Source organism: Strigops habroptila, chromosome 7, assembly GCF_004027225.2.
Source record: "Strigops habroptila isolate Jane chromosome 7, bStrHab1.2.pri, whole genome shotgun sequence".
Taxonomy (NCBI): domain Eukaryota; kingdom Metazoa; phylum Chordata; class Aves; order Psittaciformes; family Psittacidae; genus Strigops; species Strigops habroptila.
In genome coordinates, this window is record NC_044283.2 from 69692564 (window position 1) to 69711394 (window position 18831).

Consider the following 18831-nt stretch of genomic DNA (forward strand, 5'->3'; position numbering starts at 1 on the left):
CATCAGGAGAAGTCTGCTTGCCTAGTACCTCACAGAGTTTGCCCAGGACCTGGCTCAGAACCTTTCATTAACCACTAATTCCATGGAGCCCCTTTTCAGCACCACTGGCCCTGAGGACAAGGTGTCCCCTAAGGACCAGGATGGTTTTGCACTAGCTTGCACTCAGCAGCTTTGCTAGTTAGTGATGAACAGAATAAAAGTGCACAGTAATATTGCAACCATCTGCCCCCCTTCACCTCTGAAAGCCAGAAGTCTTCATGACTTGAACTTGCCTGGTTTCAGTACCCAGACACATTTTCCACAGTGGCCGTGCTGGCCGGCTGGGCTTTTATTTTAGGAAACAGATAGCTGTATCATTTGCACGTACCCTTATAGGCAGAGGCAGGCTCTCCACTTGTGTTCTTCAAAAGAAGGGAAGGCACGATGAAGAGCTCTTTGTTGCTGTGTGTGGCCTTGGCTATCTCCCTGGGGCTCGTCCTGGTGGCAGGTAGGTGAGAAATGAAGAGCATGGACAACTGTGCTTAAGAGATCAGTGATGGGGTTCATGTAGTCAGTAATATTTCTAACAGCCAAAAATACCACCTTAAATCCTGCTCAGTTATGCTTCGGTGCTGCTTGGACACCTCAGGGTCTTTCTGCACCACAGAGCCGTGTGGTTTTAATTGCTGCCTTGAGGCTAAAAAAGCCATGACTATCTGCAAATTTAAGACTTTAGCCATTTTTGATTGGGTTTCTGAAGCAACAAACAGCAAACATGTATGCTTGCTTTTCTGCAGTGGTAAGAAGCTTGCAAGACTGTTACCTGCCAGATTTAAAGGATTCCAAAGTCTTTCTGGTAATCCTGTATATGGCTACAGCAAATTTATTTCCAATTAAACTGTAATTTATTGTCTAACTCCACTGAATTTTCTGGATACTCTTGATTTAGACTGAGATCAGACTGTCATCCCAATACACTTCTCAGTGTGGTTCACAGCTCATGGGTACTGACTGTACTAATACTATACAGCAGTCATCCTCATTCACAAGGTGGATCTGGTCCACAGGATTAAATCAATGCTCAAGGATAACCATCCCAACAGCATGGACAGCAGCATTCCTGCATTTCCTCCCACTTTTGGGAAAGGGCATCTTGTTGCCTACCCTGGCAGGTCCTTGGAAAGTACTGCTTCCTATGGAAAGCATCCAGCTGTATAATTTGTTTGCTGAAAAGGCAGAAAATGTTGAGAAATACTGTGTTGGTTCAACACAAAGCCCAGTCTGGCCTTCCCCATTCATATGCATAGCTTGAGACATATATACAGGAGCACCTGAGAGCGGAAGTCAATTTAGAGTTATGTGTAGCCACGGGATTGCTGTTTGGGCTACTTACATTGAAATTAATGTATTTTTGGGCTATTTGAACCTCTTCCTACTTTAATAAAGTAGCCATTTGGATCTGCAGCAGGGTTTGAGCAGGTCTTTGGAATTCATTTGCTTCTTTGCTGTGCTGAAGCTGGCTTCTGTTGGGCTTCATACTGCGTTACAGGACCAGCCGCTATTGAAATCTGCATAAGTGTTGAGGAGGGAGGGAACACCATCTTGCAGTGAATCATGCACCAGAAAATCTAACCTGCAGACACTTAAAAGGGCATGAAGAAATTTTTATCTAACTACCTTCTTCCCAAAGGGACTTTGCTGGGTTGGTACATGGAAGTACTGCTGGTAAAGCTATCTTTTTGTGAGCTTTGTAATTTTAATTTAAAAACATTACATAGGATATATCTAATTTATGCTTACTGAAGCCAAGAGTATTACACAAGGAATTAAATCAGGACACTATTTTTAGAGTACAGTCAAAAAAACTCTGCATATTCATAAGAGTATGTTAATATACTTTTAGAAGATGAATTAAAGCCTGTTCCCAAACTTTTTGGAGCAACTCCCAAAGCCATTAGAATCTGACTTGACTATTGGCTTTGAATTAAGGATTTTTAAGGAACTGCGCACATTGTCACACAGAATATAGTGGCAGGCACCAGAGGAAGGTCTGTGTGAAGGACAAGAAGTGAGAGACTTCGTATAAGACAAAAGAAAGGCCAAGACTTGAGGAGGTGACAGTCACGTTGTACAGTGGCATTTGTACTGCTGGGTTGTGCTGGATGCTGTGCAGAGAAATGCTAAAAGCCAGCCCTTGCTGCAAAGGGCTCAATGGGCACATGCTATAGCAGGACATGCTTTAGAGAAATAAAGAAGACTGTGGGAGTATGCCTGTAATAGCTTGCTCCACTGCCCAAAGCAAGGAGGCAAAGTAATTTCCTTCCTGATCAAGAAACTCCACACCCAGTCCTGTTCAGAAAAGTATTCTGCTGGTACTTGTCACAGAAACTGCATTTGTAACCATCAGGGGAATTTTAGGGTCACTCTGGGGCATCGTTTACAGTTTTGGTGCCTTTTTCCAGCATCTGCAAGGATCACAGAAAATAACCCAGAGGAAAGGAAGCAGATGAGACCAACATATTGTGGAGCAGGAAGGAAGCTGTAAGAAGCCTTAGGTAGAAAACCTGGAATGCAATTGGCATGACATTGCATGGACTAGATACCTGGAGGCTCTGCCAGTCACACTGCAGAGACCTGTCCTTGCAGACAGCTTTATGTAACAGATAAGCTGCTGCCAACAGCGGCTAACAATCAGAAAACTTACAGTCCACCTCAGAGCCCATGTGCTGCTCCCACAGGCTTTGAGCACGATCCCTTTCACCCTGTAGCAACAGGGTCTGTTGCTCATAAAACCCAGCAGCTTTGGACATGGAGATTAAGAGAAAAACCAGCCATGAGTTTATACAGTGTGTGTGTCTGCTTCATTACTGGTGTGTGCTTTGATAACTCAAACCCAGCTGCTGGGACCAAACCATTAAAGTCAAAATGACTCTGAAATCCTTCACAGATACGAACACAGATGTCATCAGCCTGTTTCTTCTTTCTCTCCAAGGGACTAGCAGAGTAGGCAAGTCCCCAGAACTGAGGTCCTGCTGAGCACAATATAAACTACCGCATCCTACAAAGATCACTGGTTTTGGTACTTCCAAGCAGGCTGAAGATGCTGTAGGAAGAGCTATACCATGGTGATGGCTGTGAACGTTATTTCAGCAGCATTTAGAAATACAGAGGGAGGTAACAACAATCCCTCAAGAAGGGTATGACTGCATGCATATAAAAGCAAGGCTGGCTTATTATGGGTGAAGAGACCAGAGCCTCTGGCTCGGGCAAAACCAACTAGCAAAGAACCAGCTACTTAAAATCCATCTACCTGCACAGTAGGAAGGTATTGCACACAACCAGGAACCTTCAAGAAGCCCCTGGGTGACAGGATGTTTTACCTCATTTTAACTGGGTTTCATATTGAATAGCAATAGTTCATATTGAACCTAAGATGGTTCTTCTCTATTTAAGAACATCAAAACTGGAGCTGTCCCTGCAAACCACAAGCATAAGAGCCATTTGCCTTTCACTGCCAAGTCAGCAGGCTGCCTTCTTGCTGGGTGCTGTCATGCTTTTTGGCATCTGTTCCCTCAAGGACTTGAAGGACAACATATTACTCACGGAAAACTGTTACACTGGCAAGATCAGGGACATTTATTTAGAGGCCAGATCCAATCTAGGATTTGGACTGTTGGAGTAGTCCTGGTGCATGACAGAGGAATTGGGTAACCTCCCCCATTCAGGTAAAAGCAGCACTTCAGCTCTCAGGTGTAGCTTGAAGCTTGCAAGGGGATTTTCTTCCTATTTCATGAGAAACCCCTGCACATTTGCCTCCGACCAGCCACAGTATCCAGGTCCATCATTTGCTCCTTCCCAGTCCTGTCACCTCCGCATACAGAACCATACTGTAGATGAAGCAGGGAGGACAGTGGAACTCATCTTTGCCAAGAGGCTCATTTGTACCTGCTGTAACCCAGATTTTAATCAACCCAGATGCTGTAATGGTATCTGTAATGCAGTTCTGGCGTTCTTGGCTTTCATCACGTGGTTTTCTGCCAAAGCAGGTTTCAGGGTTTGCCTTCTTGACTTTGCGATTGCATATCCTGTGCTCACAGGTTTTCCATATGATCCTGAGGACGAGGAGTACGTGGTGGTCAATAACAAGTGTCAGTGTGTAACAGTGACCTCAAAGTTCGTCCCCTCCGAAGAAAATCCTGGTAAAGAAATCCTACAGAGAAACATACGCATCCTGTAAGTGGCAGACAAATGTTACATGGAGATGAAGTGTTATAAGAGTTCCTTTTTCTTTGCATTGTTTCCCCATGTTCTTGCGTTAAGGAATTGAACTGTTTTTTTCCTGTGGGCTGCTTTCTATGGTATCCTGGAATTTTCCCTTTGCTTCATGTTTTTATAGCTCACCTGAACCCATATGTGTTTTGTCCCTTCAGATACAAAAAGCCTTTTCATGTTTTAAGCAGTCCAGTTGTAGCTTTACATAATAGACTGGGGAAGTAGAGTGAACATTTCTACAGTTGATCTAATCTGAACCCAAATTGGGCCCATGACACTGGACTCAAAGCAAGCCTGCTATTTATATAGGCTGGGAAAACTGGTTAATGCCTGAACTATCACAAAGGTTAATCCTATGAGGCAAGTCTCAGTTGAAGACTAGGATTTTGTCCTCTTTTTTCACACAAACCTTACAGCAGTGTGTGTGTCTTTGAAACATGGACCAAGTTCAGGCTCAGAGCCACAGGAGTTCTGGTAGAGCTCACGACACTGGAAACAGTAATTAAACATGTCCATGTCCTGCAAGTCTCTCAGGCATCTGAGAGCTCAGAGTTTAAAATAAGGGATTATCAGCACTGTCACCTTCCAAAGTGGCACTTTCAGAAATTGCTGCAGTCATCTTGGGGTTGCTTTTGAGGGCACTGAAAGGCCAAGATGTGCTGCTCCTGGGCTTTGTTACAGAGAAAAGTTGGAATGCAAATAGTCTGAGCAAGGCAACAAGAGCTGAGAATTGTTCCCAGCAGAGTAGTCCTGTTTAATAAGCAGTTTTCATGAGAGTGATTCTCTTCCTTCCTTTGCAGAGTCCCCCTGAAGGCTCGAGAGAACATCTCTGACCCCTTGTCCCCACTCAGAACCACTTTTGTCTACCGCATGACTGACCTGTAAGTAATTACTTACTAAGGTAATTTCCTAAGACTTCATCTCCCCAGCAGCATTGCCCACCCAAGCTCAAAACCACACTTGAAGGCCAGTAGAGAAGGTGAGGCAGGGTCAGTGAGGAAAGTATTCACCACAGAACCTACCTTTCGTATTCTGTTCCAGGCCAAGAAATTGTTATCTCCATGATTAACTCATATGAAAAGGGCTCACATTTACAGGAAATGTTTCATTCTGACCCTTGTTCTTCTCAAATGTCTTAAATATCAGCAAATTACACACCACCTGCTTAACCCTCCCTTTCAGGAACCAGTCTTGACAATAGCGGTTTGACAACACTAAAAGCATCTGGCTGCAGTTCCTGTGTAAAACCTAAAAAGGCCACAATAGTCTCCTAGCTCCATGTGCAGATCAGCAAGGAAGATCAGGGTTTCACCAGGGGCATCTTCTCATCACAACTCTGAACACTTGTTCTGTTCTCCATCTCTTCCAGCTGCAAAAAATGTGATCCTGTGGAAATTGAGCTGGGTGGTGAGATATACAAGGCCCAGCAAAGCACCTCCTGTGATGAATCTGAAACCTGCTACACCTACAATCGGGACAAGTGCTACACTTCAAGCTTCCCATTCCTCTACCACGGAGAGACGAAAAACTTGCAAGCAGTTCTGACACCGGCATCCTGCTATGCTGATTAGCTCAATCCACTGCTGTACTAATGCCTCCTTGCATTCAGTGTTCCTACCAAAAATACTTGTATAGCAGCATTAGCACCTGGACAACAGTGTCCAAAATACCAGATCCCAGAGTAATGCTTCTTCATACTGTTTTCAACAGCAGACTAGTGCCATCTCCCAAGAGCACGTTCTGGTTGTCAGACTCTTCATCCCTGGCACATATCTGCAATGCCATTATTGTATGCCCCAGATGTTACCACCATATAGACCAGATCCTAAGCAGATGTAAATCAGTAATTCCCTTTAAGGCAAGGGAACTACACAGATTTACAACACTGGAGAGCCTGTCTTTCTGGTAGTCTTGCAACAGTCTTCACCTGAGCAAGGCTGCCACGGACATCAGCTGGAATGTCTGTGTACTTCCCTCCCTGAGCCATCTGGAGCAAGCCTCTGCACAACCTTTAAAAAAGACCCTTTGACCGCATTAGCAAAATTTGTGCCATTATTAGAAGGCTCTGGTACAATCAGATTTGAGAAAAAAGGTGAGAGATAAGACCAAGAAATCCATTTTCAAAGTTCATATTCATTCGGGCATTCTAAAGCACTTTGACCATTGCAAGCTTCTAGCTTGCATGTACATTTAGAGAAGACCAACAGATACCTCTACCCTGAACTCTTCTGCAAAGTTGCCAGGAGCTCAGCTGTGCGAGGAATAGTAAACCCTGCTAGAACATTAGGTATTTCACTTTCCATGCTTATTTACTGACACTGGTGCCTTCTTCCACTCCTGCTCCCAGTTCAATTGATAAAAAACCCCCACGAGGTAGCTCAAATATCTTCTCTTGTTCCTCACTTCGCATTTAAAACTTCAAGAAATTCCATGAAGGTGACTCAATTGCTCAAGCAGCACCCTAGTTAGGGATTTATTCCTTCTTTCACATCAGTAGATTTGCTCTTCATACAAGAAACCCTGCCCAAATCAAGGAGCTGATTCTTTATTGCGTCTGTCATGTAAACGTTTTGCTCTCTATTGCCCACAGAGACATCATGTATGAGTGCCTAAGGAGTCCAGCATTGCCCTTGAGATGGCTGGTATGTTTCTCACTGTTGTCAGAAATTGATTGTTAAGCCTTAGGCTGATCTGTGGCTTCACACCGAATTGAAATAAAACAGCAAAAACCTTACTCTCCTAATTGTAGCTTTGTTAGTGAAACATTAAATAAAATATTTTCTGCAGCAGCCTGTGTGTCATGTTCCACTTCAGTAAGAACTCAGAAAAAGCCAAGTCTATAATCATACTCTTCCCTCCTTCACAGTGAGGAAGAAGTTCTCCCTAAATAACTGCCTATACTTACAGGCAAAGCTTTCTGAAATATTGGGATAGAAATATCATGATGCACTTGCAGAAGCTATGACAGATCGAGGCTGAACTGGTTTATGATTTTAGGATCAGCTCCACCTCACTGAGCTGCTTCAAGGCCCTGTCAGTCAGTGCAGGACCAAAGTTTGAACATCCAAACATCACCTAAATCACTCTTGAAATTGCAATGTGCAGATCAGAATTTTACCTCACCACTTCGAAAAGTGCCTTCAAGACAGGTATGTCAGGGGCTAGTCATTTGTATACAAGGTGTCTTGTCCTCCAAGAAAAAACAATCCTGAAAAGAGCAAAGAGGACAGACAGGTTACCCTAACTACATTCTGTTACATCAGAGTTATGGACCATGTACTCAAAAATAAAAGATGGCAAAAAGACGCCAACTGAGAGAAATGCAAAGGGAGGCAAGGAGACTCCTGCCATCTCCTGACACAACTGCACGTATTTCAGGGGTTAGGTACTAAACTCACTGACACCTCAGACATTTTTGTCTTCAAATGCGATGTAAGAAATTAGTATGTCATGGTGAGGATGCATTTCATCTTCCAACACAGCTCTTGAGGTTACAACTAGTCAGTCCTTGGGGCTCTACCTCTAACTCTAGAACCTTGTGCCTAAATATGAAGTTTCCATATTTATTTGTGCATCCTGCAGTATAGACAATGGAAGGTTCACCTCCACAAGACTGGAAGTCACCCTGCTGCACATCTCGGAAGCCCAGCAACACCAGCACAACAGACTACTCGGCAGAGGCATTCAGGACGAAGGAAGTCGAAGCAGCTGTGAGCAAGTACTTGCTTAGATCATCTTGAGCAGAGCAATCAGCCATTGGGAAACAAGAAAAAGGCGTTCAGTAAACTCCCTATGTGCTTTTCAGCTTTATAATGCATCAGGATTCATTCCCTCCATGTTTTCTGAAAGGCAGAAGCCTACACTAACCTGGATTGTGTTAGCCAGGTTTTACGCAACTCAAAGCAATCCAGCAAGTTAAACCAGGCTCTGAATCCTTACCTGAAAAGCCAAAACAGTAAAATAGGAGCAAGTGAGGTCTGCTTATCTCTGAAAGCACCCTGGAGAGTGTCTGCAATCTTCTAACCAGCAGAAGTGTTGATGGATGAGAGAAATACCCCTTGCTGGAGGCTTAGATGTGCCAGCAAAACCACTCCATGCTTTGAAAGATCATGGTTCTCAGACTGTGCAGCCACTACTTCAAGTGGGATTTTTCTGGTGAGTCCTGATGTTGGGGCAAGAATACATGCCTTGGTGTGAACTCCTCCATTTCATTCTCTGAGTGACTAAGGTGGGACAAGGCTTCCCCCTTGGGCTACCAGGTCCTTTTTCTTCACAGGTCAGGGTGGTTCTTCAGCTGCATTTAATGTTTCTTGAATAATTCCTTAGTGCATTTAAGCTTAATTCATTTTGTCTTAGACTTGTAGGAATACACTTCTATTTCATCACCTCACAGACTGCTTTTAGACTTAACTCTTCCCAGGTCTGTCTTCCTTGCCTAAATCCTGTTCTGTTGCTTATGCAATGTTGAATTAGAGGGATTTCTTGCTAGTTGTTTCAGACATCCTTTTTAAACTATGGAAATTTATCCTCAAATCCTGCTTCCAGTTAGACCAAAAAGTTTAATTAGCAGCATAAACTACAGCACATATCCAGGCTAAGAGGAACAAATCCTTGAGCTCAAAGGCATTCTTTTACAGTAGCGAATTCAGCCATGAGAGCAGCTTATTATGATAACAAGGCAAAGCTGCAGTTTAACTCACAAATAGGCCAAAGGGCTATGGGACGGCCCAGTTCCTGCACTGCAAAGGCTTTAGCTGTCTTTATTAGGCATTTCTTGTGTAGTTATAGCTAACAGGCTATGGTTTTTCGTGGCTTCACTGTGCTAAGTCTGCATTTGACAGTGCAAGGTGTGAGCATGGTGAGATCCTTCTGTAGAAGTGTACCGCCTTGTAAACTTTGAGGTGGAAGGTTTCATTTTTCCAGTAGGTGTGTAGATTGCAGCACCAGTTACATGTTAGAGAATTCAGAGATCACTTATTTCTATTCTGTAAAGCAGTAAGCACAAAGTGAAAGCTTAAAAAGCAGGAAGTTGTTTGTGGACCAGGATCTCTGTCTAAGACAGCAGGTTACAGCACAAGACATCATGACTGCCTTCTAGCCAAGCCCAAGCATTGCTAAGATAGCCAACTGGTTTGTGCCTGGAATCTAGTACTCCAAATCCAATCTTCAAACTATCTGTCCATTTCAGAATTGACTCAAAACTACCTTAAGACTTATTCTAATGTGAGAATATTCTTCTAGAAGCAACTCAGCTACTAGGTTTATTCATTTTAAGACAATTTAGAAATCTGTATTAATTCATGGTCATGAAAGAGCCTTCTTTTATTTTGTCGTATCTCTTTAGACACTTTCTTGCAAGCTTTGGTTGATTCCTCTGGAGCTCTACTATAATTTTCCCCAGCCACCATTTTCCAAAGGAACTGAAACAAAAGATTAAACATAAGCATGATTAGCAGCCTCAAATGATACTTAAAATTGAAGAACAAGTTAAAATACATGAAAAGAAAGGGTAAAAAAATCTGGTGCACCTATGGCTGAGTTGCAGCTGTTGCTTGTGATGCGAGATCCGACTCAGTCAAGTCCCTTCTCCAGCACTGAGGTTTCAATCTGCTTTGCACCCACAGTTAACACGTAGCACAGGCCTTCGCACATGCTGATGGCATTTGAGAATGCCAGCCACACAAGCTGCAGAGCTACACAAGTCCCAAGTGTACATCACAATATCTGCTGACTTGCTCCCAGGATGGCACTTTGCACTGGTCCTTCACACTAAGCCTGAACAGGGGGATGGCAGCATTGCTTTCAGGAGCCCCTGCTCAGCTAAGCCCCAGCTGCTTTCTGAGCACCACTTTGCTATTACAGCAGTTCCTCCCCCCCAAAAGCTCCAACACATAGGAGAGAGGAACTCCAAGTCCCTGGTCTAGGCATTTTTACAACCAGGACATGAGGACAACACAGCAATAGCCACAAGCACATCAACCTGGGGACACACACAACACCCTAAGCAGATTCTCATGACTCACCAAAGGCTGTCTGAGGCCCTTTCTTTCCAGGAATTCCTTAAAGGCCTGTGCACTGTAGAGCTGTGTGACTTCCATCTCCTGAATTAATTTCCACAGTAGGTTAAATTAAAACATTCACGTTTCATTTTTATGTACGCTTCACATGCCTAAAGAAACCACGCAGTGTGTATCTGTCCAACTTTCATGAAAAGTTATCAACCAATACATATTTCAATTGTTAACAGCTCTAACTAGTTCAGATTTCATTTTTGCTTCTAAAAGCAATGAGGTTGCTTTGTGAACATGAAATTGGTTTTATCAAATTATAACCTATGGTCTCAATCCAATGTCCTGTACTACACAAAGTCATTTCCCCCAGCAGCTTTGGCAAGCATCAAGGCAGGAAGAGTTATTCTTCATTTTCTAAGTAAGCACACCTACCCTCACTAATCTGCAGTCTATTTGCAGGAAAAGCTGAACAAAATGAGGTGGTTTATTGTTCAACTGTAAACTTTTACTTTATTTTTAGGCAGCGTCAACTCTAACCTTTGCATTAGTGTTCTTCTGAGCTCAGCTGTTCCCAGGCATCCTCCCTGCCAAAATTATTCCTTTGTCTTACAGATAGTGTTTCTTCATAAAACAGGAGCAACACTTGTCACTCAGCTTACCAGCCTTTCGCATGTGGCATGGTTTTAGTCACAGCAACTCCTCAGTTCGACCTTTGGAAGGACTGCCCTCTAGAGCATTAACAGCATTTTCTCTTCTTTCTGTGTCCTAAGTGAGAGGGTGGAGTAATTTCCGCCCCCCCCTATAAAGTGGAAACCAAACCTACATCTGAGGCCAGCAGCTGAAGAACCTGCCTGCTCTTCAACTCTTGCTCCCCCTAACACCACCTGTGCCATAGCTGAATCCAGCACCTTTGTCACGGTGGGTATTGCAGGACAATAAAACCAAGATAAGCACACCCTAGAACATTCTTAAAAGAACTAGATGTGCAACAGCTACTTAAGCTTGATTTGTGCTTATTTGCCTTCTGGGGCTATTGTCCACATATTGGTGCCATGAAGCCACAGGCTAATCCAAGTCAATGAGCCTGTTTGAACCATGGTTATCTCAGCTTCAATAACATGGTCTGTTCCACATCTGTTTGTGGCTGCCAAGTACAATAAAGTGCCCAGATACATCCCTGTGAGAAAATCTCATAGCTATGTCACAGAAGAACAATGCTGCTTTTGACTTTCACAGTACCTTTTCAGACCAGTTCTTTGCACTCCCAAGGCTATTGATTGTGGCCTCTGGAGCTTTTAATGGTTCATTTGCTTTCTGTTTTCTCCATGTTTTAGGATTGAGATACCATGCTCCATACCTGGTCTTCTCCCATTTTGTTTGGGAAGGGAACTGCAAGAAAAAAAAGACAAAAAACAAACAACTATTGCAACATTCTTTCATCATCTTGGCATTTGTCCCTCCTGCCATAGGCAGTACAGACCATCGCAGAACCTGAATGCCACTTCTGAAGGGCCTACCAGGGATGATCTTGTACCCTACAACTACACAATATTTAGGTGACAGCTGACGACAATGACTAGCAATTTTTTCCCTTCCCTCCTCGCAACTCCTCTCAAAGGGAAACAGTATTAAAAGCTACTTCTGGAAATCACTACCCTCAAGTCATCTGGCCATTTTTTAAACTCATTTTTGTAAGAACCTGGGAAGGAAGCACGTGAGGTTCATACTTTGGGAGCCAGAGGCTCCACCACAAACCATCCAAACAACCAGATTTTTATCAAGTGTAAATGTGGGGTCTCTTACCTTAACCTGGCAGGGCAGGCTCCTTAGGTAGTGAGAACTCCTGACAGCTAACTGGGGAGGTGAAATGTCCTGGCTCTTGAACTGCTTTGTTTCCATGTTGATGAATTTCACAGCACTGAAAGGTAAAGGGACAGTGGCCTCCCTTTCACAGCTGGCGTTGAGCAAGCTTGTGAGGGTATCTTCATCAATATTCCAGTTCCCTCCACCCTGGAAAAACCACCCCAGGACAGTCAGAGTGGGGAAGAAATCAACATCTCCTTACTAGTACTTTCTTGCATTTATTACCCCCTCCTTGCCATCTGTACCACTGTTAAACTCAGCATTACAATTTCAGCCTATCTACGAGTATGCTTGCATTAGAATCATCACAGTGACAAGGCAAACGCAAAGACAGTTTGGATCCAACACATGCATTGGTGTATTAATTTCATACAAAAGGGGACTGCTACAAGGTGAGGCAGTTAAATGGTCATTTGGACATGGATGGCTTCCCTGGGGGAGAAAAAAAAAATAGAAATGTTCTAGAGCAAACTTAATTAGTATTTTTGTATAGCAATATTTATTCCTTGCTTTTCGTTTTAGTGGGTTGAGCCCTATTAGTCCCAACAGGACAGAGTTGTGAGTCAAATGCTGGTTTTGACTTCGGCTCTCAGATTTGCACATACAGAGTCACATTTTTGCTTCTTGAGTCCGAACGTGGCCTAAAAAGCAGCAAATAAGTTTGTAGAATCAAAGAAGGCAGGTGGTGGCAGTTTTGTTTTACTTACCAAAGACATAACCCAGTGACAAAAATGCTTGGTTGCTCGCTTTACATGTTCATCAGGGGAAACAAAGTCAGTCAGTGTGGCCTCCTTTATTCTTGCTGCTGCCTTCTTGGGAAGCTTTGCATATGGGGCTTTGCCTTGAGACTCCTTGCCACTGCAGTACAATGTGAAACACCCTTTGATTATCTGCCGTGGCAGCTATCACCAGTCAACCTGCCACCTTCAAAATAGAAAACTATAGCTGTATGCACCCATCACCACACCTACTTGTCATTATTAGAAGTGCTTAGGGAAGAATCAAGTGACAGCACTTATTCTGGCTCAGCTAATTCAGCCTGCAAAACTAACCACCAGCAAAGCTGTCTCCTTGTGGTTTTGGATCACTCAGCACCAACCATGACTAGTCTCTGAACAGGGTGTTATACCAATTAATCAGGATCACTGAGGAAGGCAAAGGAACCTATCTTTTTTAATGATAACTACTGCCATGACGGATTGATGTAAATTTTAATTAAGTGCTTAATTTTTCCACTCATCTCAGAAGGGAGCATTCAGAGCCATTTGTGTTGCTGTCTTCATCTTATGCTGTACTCACTGTACTTGTGTCTTGGAAGCTGTTACTTTGCTTTGCATGTCCTCCATATGACCCAGCACCTCCTGACTGGGTTGGTTCTCCTGTTCATAGTCACTGTAACCAGCCTTACTCTTCAGTGTCATGCAAGGATCCAGGACACCTGCAACCTCTCTCAAGATCTGCAAGCCAAGCAAAAGGACACCCTGTGATCAAAAGCAACCTCATTGGAGGAAGTCTGCTTGGGGGCTGTGCCAAGGACTGCCTGACATGCAAGTACCTACACGTCTACTAGCAGTTAAGGCAGTTCATAGCCCAGAAGCCTCAATTTACAGACCATTTCCAAAAACCTCTAAAGCATTAATTGGAGCTCAGGCTGCTTGCTGGAACTGTGAATCATGCTTTAAGTCTAGTCTCTGCCATCTTCTGTGGCCATCTGCTGTACTGCATGGGAAGTTTGCCTTCAACTACTTTTAAGTTTCCTTCCTTTCAGTACAATCCCTGGTTTCATGATCCCATTGCTCCAGTAATCATAGCCTAAGATCAGGGAGAGCTCTGCTGTTGCCTAGTCTCACAGAACAGACACTCAATTCTCTTCTCTGCAATATAAGGCTTCTCCCACTGAATCCATCCATCATCTTATTGCATCCAAGCCTTAGGTGAGTATATCCCCTTAGACAAGGCTAAACAATGCTAAGGCACTCCACTCAGGGGTCCCTGTCTTCTTTAGCATAAAGCCTGTCCTTCCAGAAGTCTCCCAGCCCTCCCCTGTTTCTTTTGAGAGGTACTAGAAGCAAAAAGCTTAGTTTCTCCCACTGTATTTGGTCACTATCCACCATCCACAACACCCAAGCAAACACATTCCAGAAGTTCCCAGCTGCACAGTAGGTAACCTGCTACCTTTCGCTTGCACGAAGCAGAGCAAGATCAAGAACTGGAGACAAGGAAAAGAGGGAAGATTCTGTAAACATGCCAAGAAACAAAGGTAATGAGATATACTTTGCTATCTTGGGTATATTCTTAACAATTATGATTAGAGTTGCTTCCTGCTCTATAATGTCTATTTGTATCACTGTCTGTTGATAACTTAGCAGATAGCACATTTTCTGTGATCTGTTGATGGCAGGCACTATATTCCTCAATTAGCCCATTTACAATACTTCTCCACAATCAACTTGCCAGCAATTTGGACCGACCATCTAAATATAAGTTACCATTAATATCATTCGCCTTGTTTTTAATTTGGAAAGAAACACAACTTGCTGTGTGGTTTGAATTGACAATAGTAGCTGCCTTCTAGGTTAGTTTTCTGTTCCAACTCTCCAAAGAAACAACGTTTAACCAAGGTTACAAGATTATTACCTTTGGGGAGATGCTTTTTTCCAAGCGTGGGTAGCACACTAAAGGATGCTGGCTCAGACAGCACTCTATCTGTGCAACATAATCCTTCCTGGCTTGCTGCAGCAGGCTGAGCTTGGAAAGACAGGCCTGCGCTCTGCTGCACTGGTTCTTTCTCTTCCATGTTGCTCTGGACAAAGATTTTGGTGTGCTGTTCTCAAGGGTAATTGAGACAGGCTGCTTTCTGCCATTAACAAGCATGTTATCAGGTGAAGGAGGAAAGCCATCTCTGAAGTCATCTAGACCTTTCTTCAGGAATATCCAGCGCTGACCAGTAAGTGAGTTGCAGAATCTTGGTCTGCTTTCTTGAAAGCCCTTATAAGACATCCTCCCTTCTGTAAGCAAGTTACATCATGTAGAGCTTAAAGGCTGTATTCTAACGAAAAATACTGGAGTACTTCCAGAGCACAAGCGGGTATTCAGCTCCAGGTATGTTCACTCACACTGGCCAGCATTTTGTTGCTGCTCAGCTCATGAGAAAAGCTTTTAAAACACTGACAACTTGCATGAAGGACACACACCGAAACCAGCATTTCAAGTACACAAAATCCTGGCATTATGAAATGATTTTTTAAATAGAAAATACTTAACGTTATAGAGCTTCTGTTTCAAGACATTTTATACATATGCCTATTGCTTTACTGACAAAAATATTGTAAAGCTATGAACATCTTGAACAATATGTATGTTCAAGATGACCAACATTCCTCACTAACACCTCATTTCAGTTAACCATAACTTGTCCAGCTTTCAGCCACTCCAGTTTCTATCTCTATTGGCTTAAATGATCCAATGCAACTGACAGATGTTTTAAATTGCTACTTTCAGTGCCTTAGCAATACAGTACTTGCTTGCTAAAGCATAGCAAAAATTAATAGCCTAAGAGGTTGGCTTTAGAGATCATTAATGTACTTGCAATATCAAATAGTGCAGTATCATATATTTTATGCAGATGTATAATGCATATTTTATACAGATATATACTCAGGAATTGCTTAATCCAGAGGCAAAATACATTTTAAGAAGGTATTAAGAACTAGAAATATGCATACCTGATATTTTACAGCTCTGACAGTAAAAATACCTTAGGAGAAAAATAATATCTTATTCCATATTTACTCATGTATAGAAAGTTACCTCCAAGGCAATCTGCGAGAAAATTCCCAGAAAATCTGAAAAAGGTGTAAGAAAACCTGCAGAAGCTAACCCTACAGCAGTGTTGATTAGACAAGGAAGGCACTAGCTTTAAGTCCCTGCTGGCATAATACACTAAGCATGTTTGTAGTTGGTCGTTGTGGAAACTAGACTCACAACTCCTTTTCTGCCTAGAGCAAAAGCTTTCTTCACACACAGAAACATGTGAAGAACTCCTGGGAACTGCAGAGAAGAATAATTGGGATTAGAACAGAATTTTCTTTTGCCACAGCAGATATCCTTATCTTTTCAGCATCAGCACTTACTTATGACTGAACAACCAAAGTCTTTGCTGCTGCTGGAAGACTGTGCAAGGCACTGTTCCCTGTGCCTTTATGACGTGTTCTTTACCATCACTCTTCAAGAAAAATATAAGAAGCAAACATGGGTCAGGTCTGGTGTTACCTCTGAACTTCTTGTGGGTTTTAATCATGACAGAGACTGGTGGATAAATTCAAAAGGAATGACGTGGGACAACTGGAGTAGCTCTTTTTAGCAGTTTGTGGAATACATTCTCCTAATTCCTCATCCAGTTCTCATTGCACTGCCTAAGCCCATCAGAGAATTCATGTACCTACTGGAAGCTCAAATAAAACAAATTCAAATAGGTGGCGTCCCAGTATCAGTAGATGCTCGGTTGATACTCTTTCCAGCATTAAAATCTATTTGTGCACCCCAACATTCAATTCCTGTCAGAATGTCAGGCAGCAGGGGACCTCTGTCTTGGGCTGTAACCCAGGGAAGGCAAAGCCCAAGTGCGACAGGAATGACTTTTCCCTGAATTGGAAGGGTGGGGGAATAGAAGCTTATAAATCTAAAATGCAAGACTGGGAGAAACCATGAATGGTTTACACTTAGATCATCAAGTGATCAGTTTATTTGGCCTGAGAAAACGCATAAGAAAGACTAAATAAATAAAGTTAATAACTTTGTATTAAATGTAGCCCACAAAAAAACTTCAGCTCATAATCCTCAAAAAGAAAAGCTAAAGTTTACTAGCATACATATACAGTTCAGAAAGTAATCTCACATAAATTAAATCATACTTTGCATCCTTTAATACTGCCTAATGATTCTTTCAGCAAAGTTCCTTATTATGTCAAATAACACATCCTACTCACAGCACGAGTGATATACTCCATAGATTCCAACCCTAAAACGACCTACAGTAAAAAAATTCTCCAATTCTCACCTCAAAGGAAACACTTAACTTCACAAAGAAAAAACCCACCACCAAAACAAAGGAAGTGGCCCTTTTTCCCCCGCTGAATTTAAGCATTCCTAGCTTGATGAGCTCATGGAAGTCAGCCTAATGAGTGCACAGGAGAGAAGGGGCTTGGAATATAAATACTCACATGGAGCTCATCACTAGATTAATGCTTGCTTTTCCTTTGTAGTAGCTGAGAAAGCAGTAGCAGCAGCAGCAAAGAAGCTGTCTAGTTTTGTTTCTTAATGAACAGATTTAATTTGTTGCTTCCTTAATATTAAGGTAAGTTTATGTTTTGGATGTTTGCTATGTTTGTAGAAAAAAAATGAGAAATTTTTCAGTAGTTTACTTCCTTGCTTTAATTAAACAATGCAAATCTTTTTAAAAGGCTACAAAGTTGATTTTTACTGAAGAGGCTATAAAAACTTTTATGCTATGTATTTTCTTATGTGAAGTAGTTAAGGTGTAAATAATAACTTTGTTAAACAAGCTGTACAATAGTTATGGTTGCTCTATTCACTGGTTTTTAAGTAAAAAAATTAGTTCAATTTTTAAGATTTTTCTTACCCTATTCAAAATCTTTAATTTCTGTAGAAGCAAAAGCTATAATGTTGTTTCTACCAACCTACTAGGAAAAAATCCAGTAGACTGTTATAGATATTTTCAATGATGTGAGTAAAGTTGGTTTCTAACATGGTTGCCTCTAAAATTATTAGTCCTCAAAACTGATTAAAGTGTTATATTTCATCAAGTTAGTGATTTATTGCTGTATTAGATCAGTTTAGTCTTAAACTGATCTGGTTTTCTGATTCAGTTTAAATAACAGCTGTACAATTCTACATTCTTTTTACCAAAACCAGTTTGTGATGATATGTGACTGAAGGGTACTAAGTAAAAGTTCACAGTCACATGAGTTATCTCTTCTGTTTCTTTTAATGCTATGCTGAAGTCATCAATAGAGCAGAGATGCCTGAAAGCATGAACTAAGCATGCCAAGATGCTGATGAAATTAATCAATTTGAAGATCATTATGTGAAATACTAATTCTTTTTCTCAGCCCTATTGCCCTAGCTTATGTTTTAAAGTGAGCTCTATCAGTGCTTAGAAAGAACAGCAGGTGACAGAAAGCAGATGTTTATCCTTTAAAGGACTAAGTTCATTAATCCTCAGGTTCTAATGACTACTATCAATGGCAGCATTCAGTCCATCAGGCTTAAGCTGTGCTCTTGCAGGTGTCTGTACTTGAAGTGAGTGAAAATGTGTATTCCCCTGAAAAGAAGTACATGTGACCCCGAAAAGGAAGGTTTAAATGTCTTATGGTTTGCTTTTTTTTTTTTTTTGTCCTTTATTTATTTTTTTTTCCTTCTTCCCCCCTCTAGGACTTGCTGAGTGAGTGACCAGAAGATATGCTAGACCACAGCGAGAAGTCCACAGTGCCCCTGCCAGTGGCAAGTGAGCACCTATTGCTCCATCAGCTTTGCACAGCTTCCTCTTCAAATGCTGCAGATGTACCTGATTTTCAGTACCTGCAGCACCGGCAGTGTCTGACAGCTGGAGCCTGTCTCTGCAGGCACTGCACCTGGATGTGCTTCCTATGCAGAAACCCGACTGTTTTAAGGGTTTGGGGAAAGC

At 42.2% G+C, this 18831-nt stretch overlaps 2 protein-coding genes across 4 annotated transcripts; one reads left to right on the forward strand and one right to left on the reverse strand.

Annotated features, from left to right (window-relative positions):
- Window positions 1-322: 322 nt before the first annotated feature.
- JCHAIN (joining chain of multimeric IgA and IgM) lies at window positions 323-7040 on the forward strand. The gene is made up of 4 exons (XM_030492506.1): window positions 323-487; window positions 4077-4212; window positions 5052-5132; window positions 5621-7040. Exons 1-4 carry the CDS (start codon window positions 424-426, stop codon window positions 5820-5822), a joined length of 483 nt encoding a protein of 160 aa, XP_030348366.1. The 5' UTR covers window positions 323-423; the 3' UTR covers window positions 5823-7040.
- LOC115610654 (protein FAM47E-like) lies at window positions 6290-15928 on the reverse strand. 3 transcript variants are annotated; one of them, XM_030492499.1, is made up of 8 exons: window positions 15851-15928; window positions 14763-15133; window positions 13425-13582; window positions 12833-12983; window positions 12066-12272; window positions 11502-11651; window positions 10275-10352; window positions 6290-9671 (listed from the first exon to the last, which is right to left on the reverse strand). In XM_030492499.1, the coding sequence occupies exons 2-8, from the start codon at window positions 15123-15125 to the stop codon at window positions 9522-9524; spliced, it is 1257 nt and encodes a 418-aa protein (XP_030348359.1). In that variant the 5' UTR covers window positions 15126-15133; window positions 15851-15928; the 3' UTR covers window positions 6290-9521. The 3 variants fall into 3 exon arrangements, 2 of the variants coding, with proteins under 2 accessions (XP_030348359.1, XP_030348360.1); XR_003992301.1 differs by lacking the exon at window positions 15851-15928 and having other exon boundaries at window positions 9588-9671; window positions 9780-10352; window positions 14763-15304; XM_030492500.1 differs by lacking the exon at window positions 15851-15928 and having other exon boundaries at window positions 9601-10026; window positions 14763-15304.
- Between the last annotated feature and the right edge of the window lie 2903 nt (window positions 15929-18831).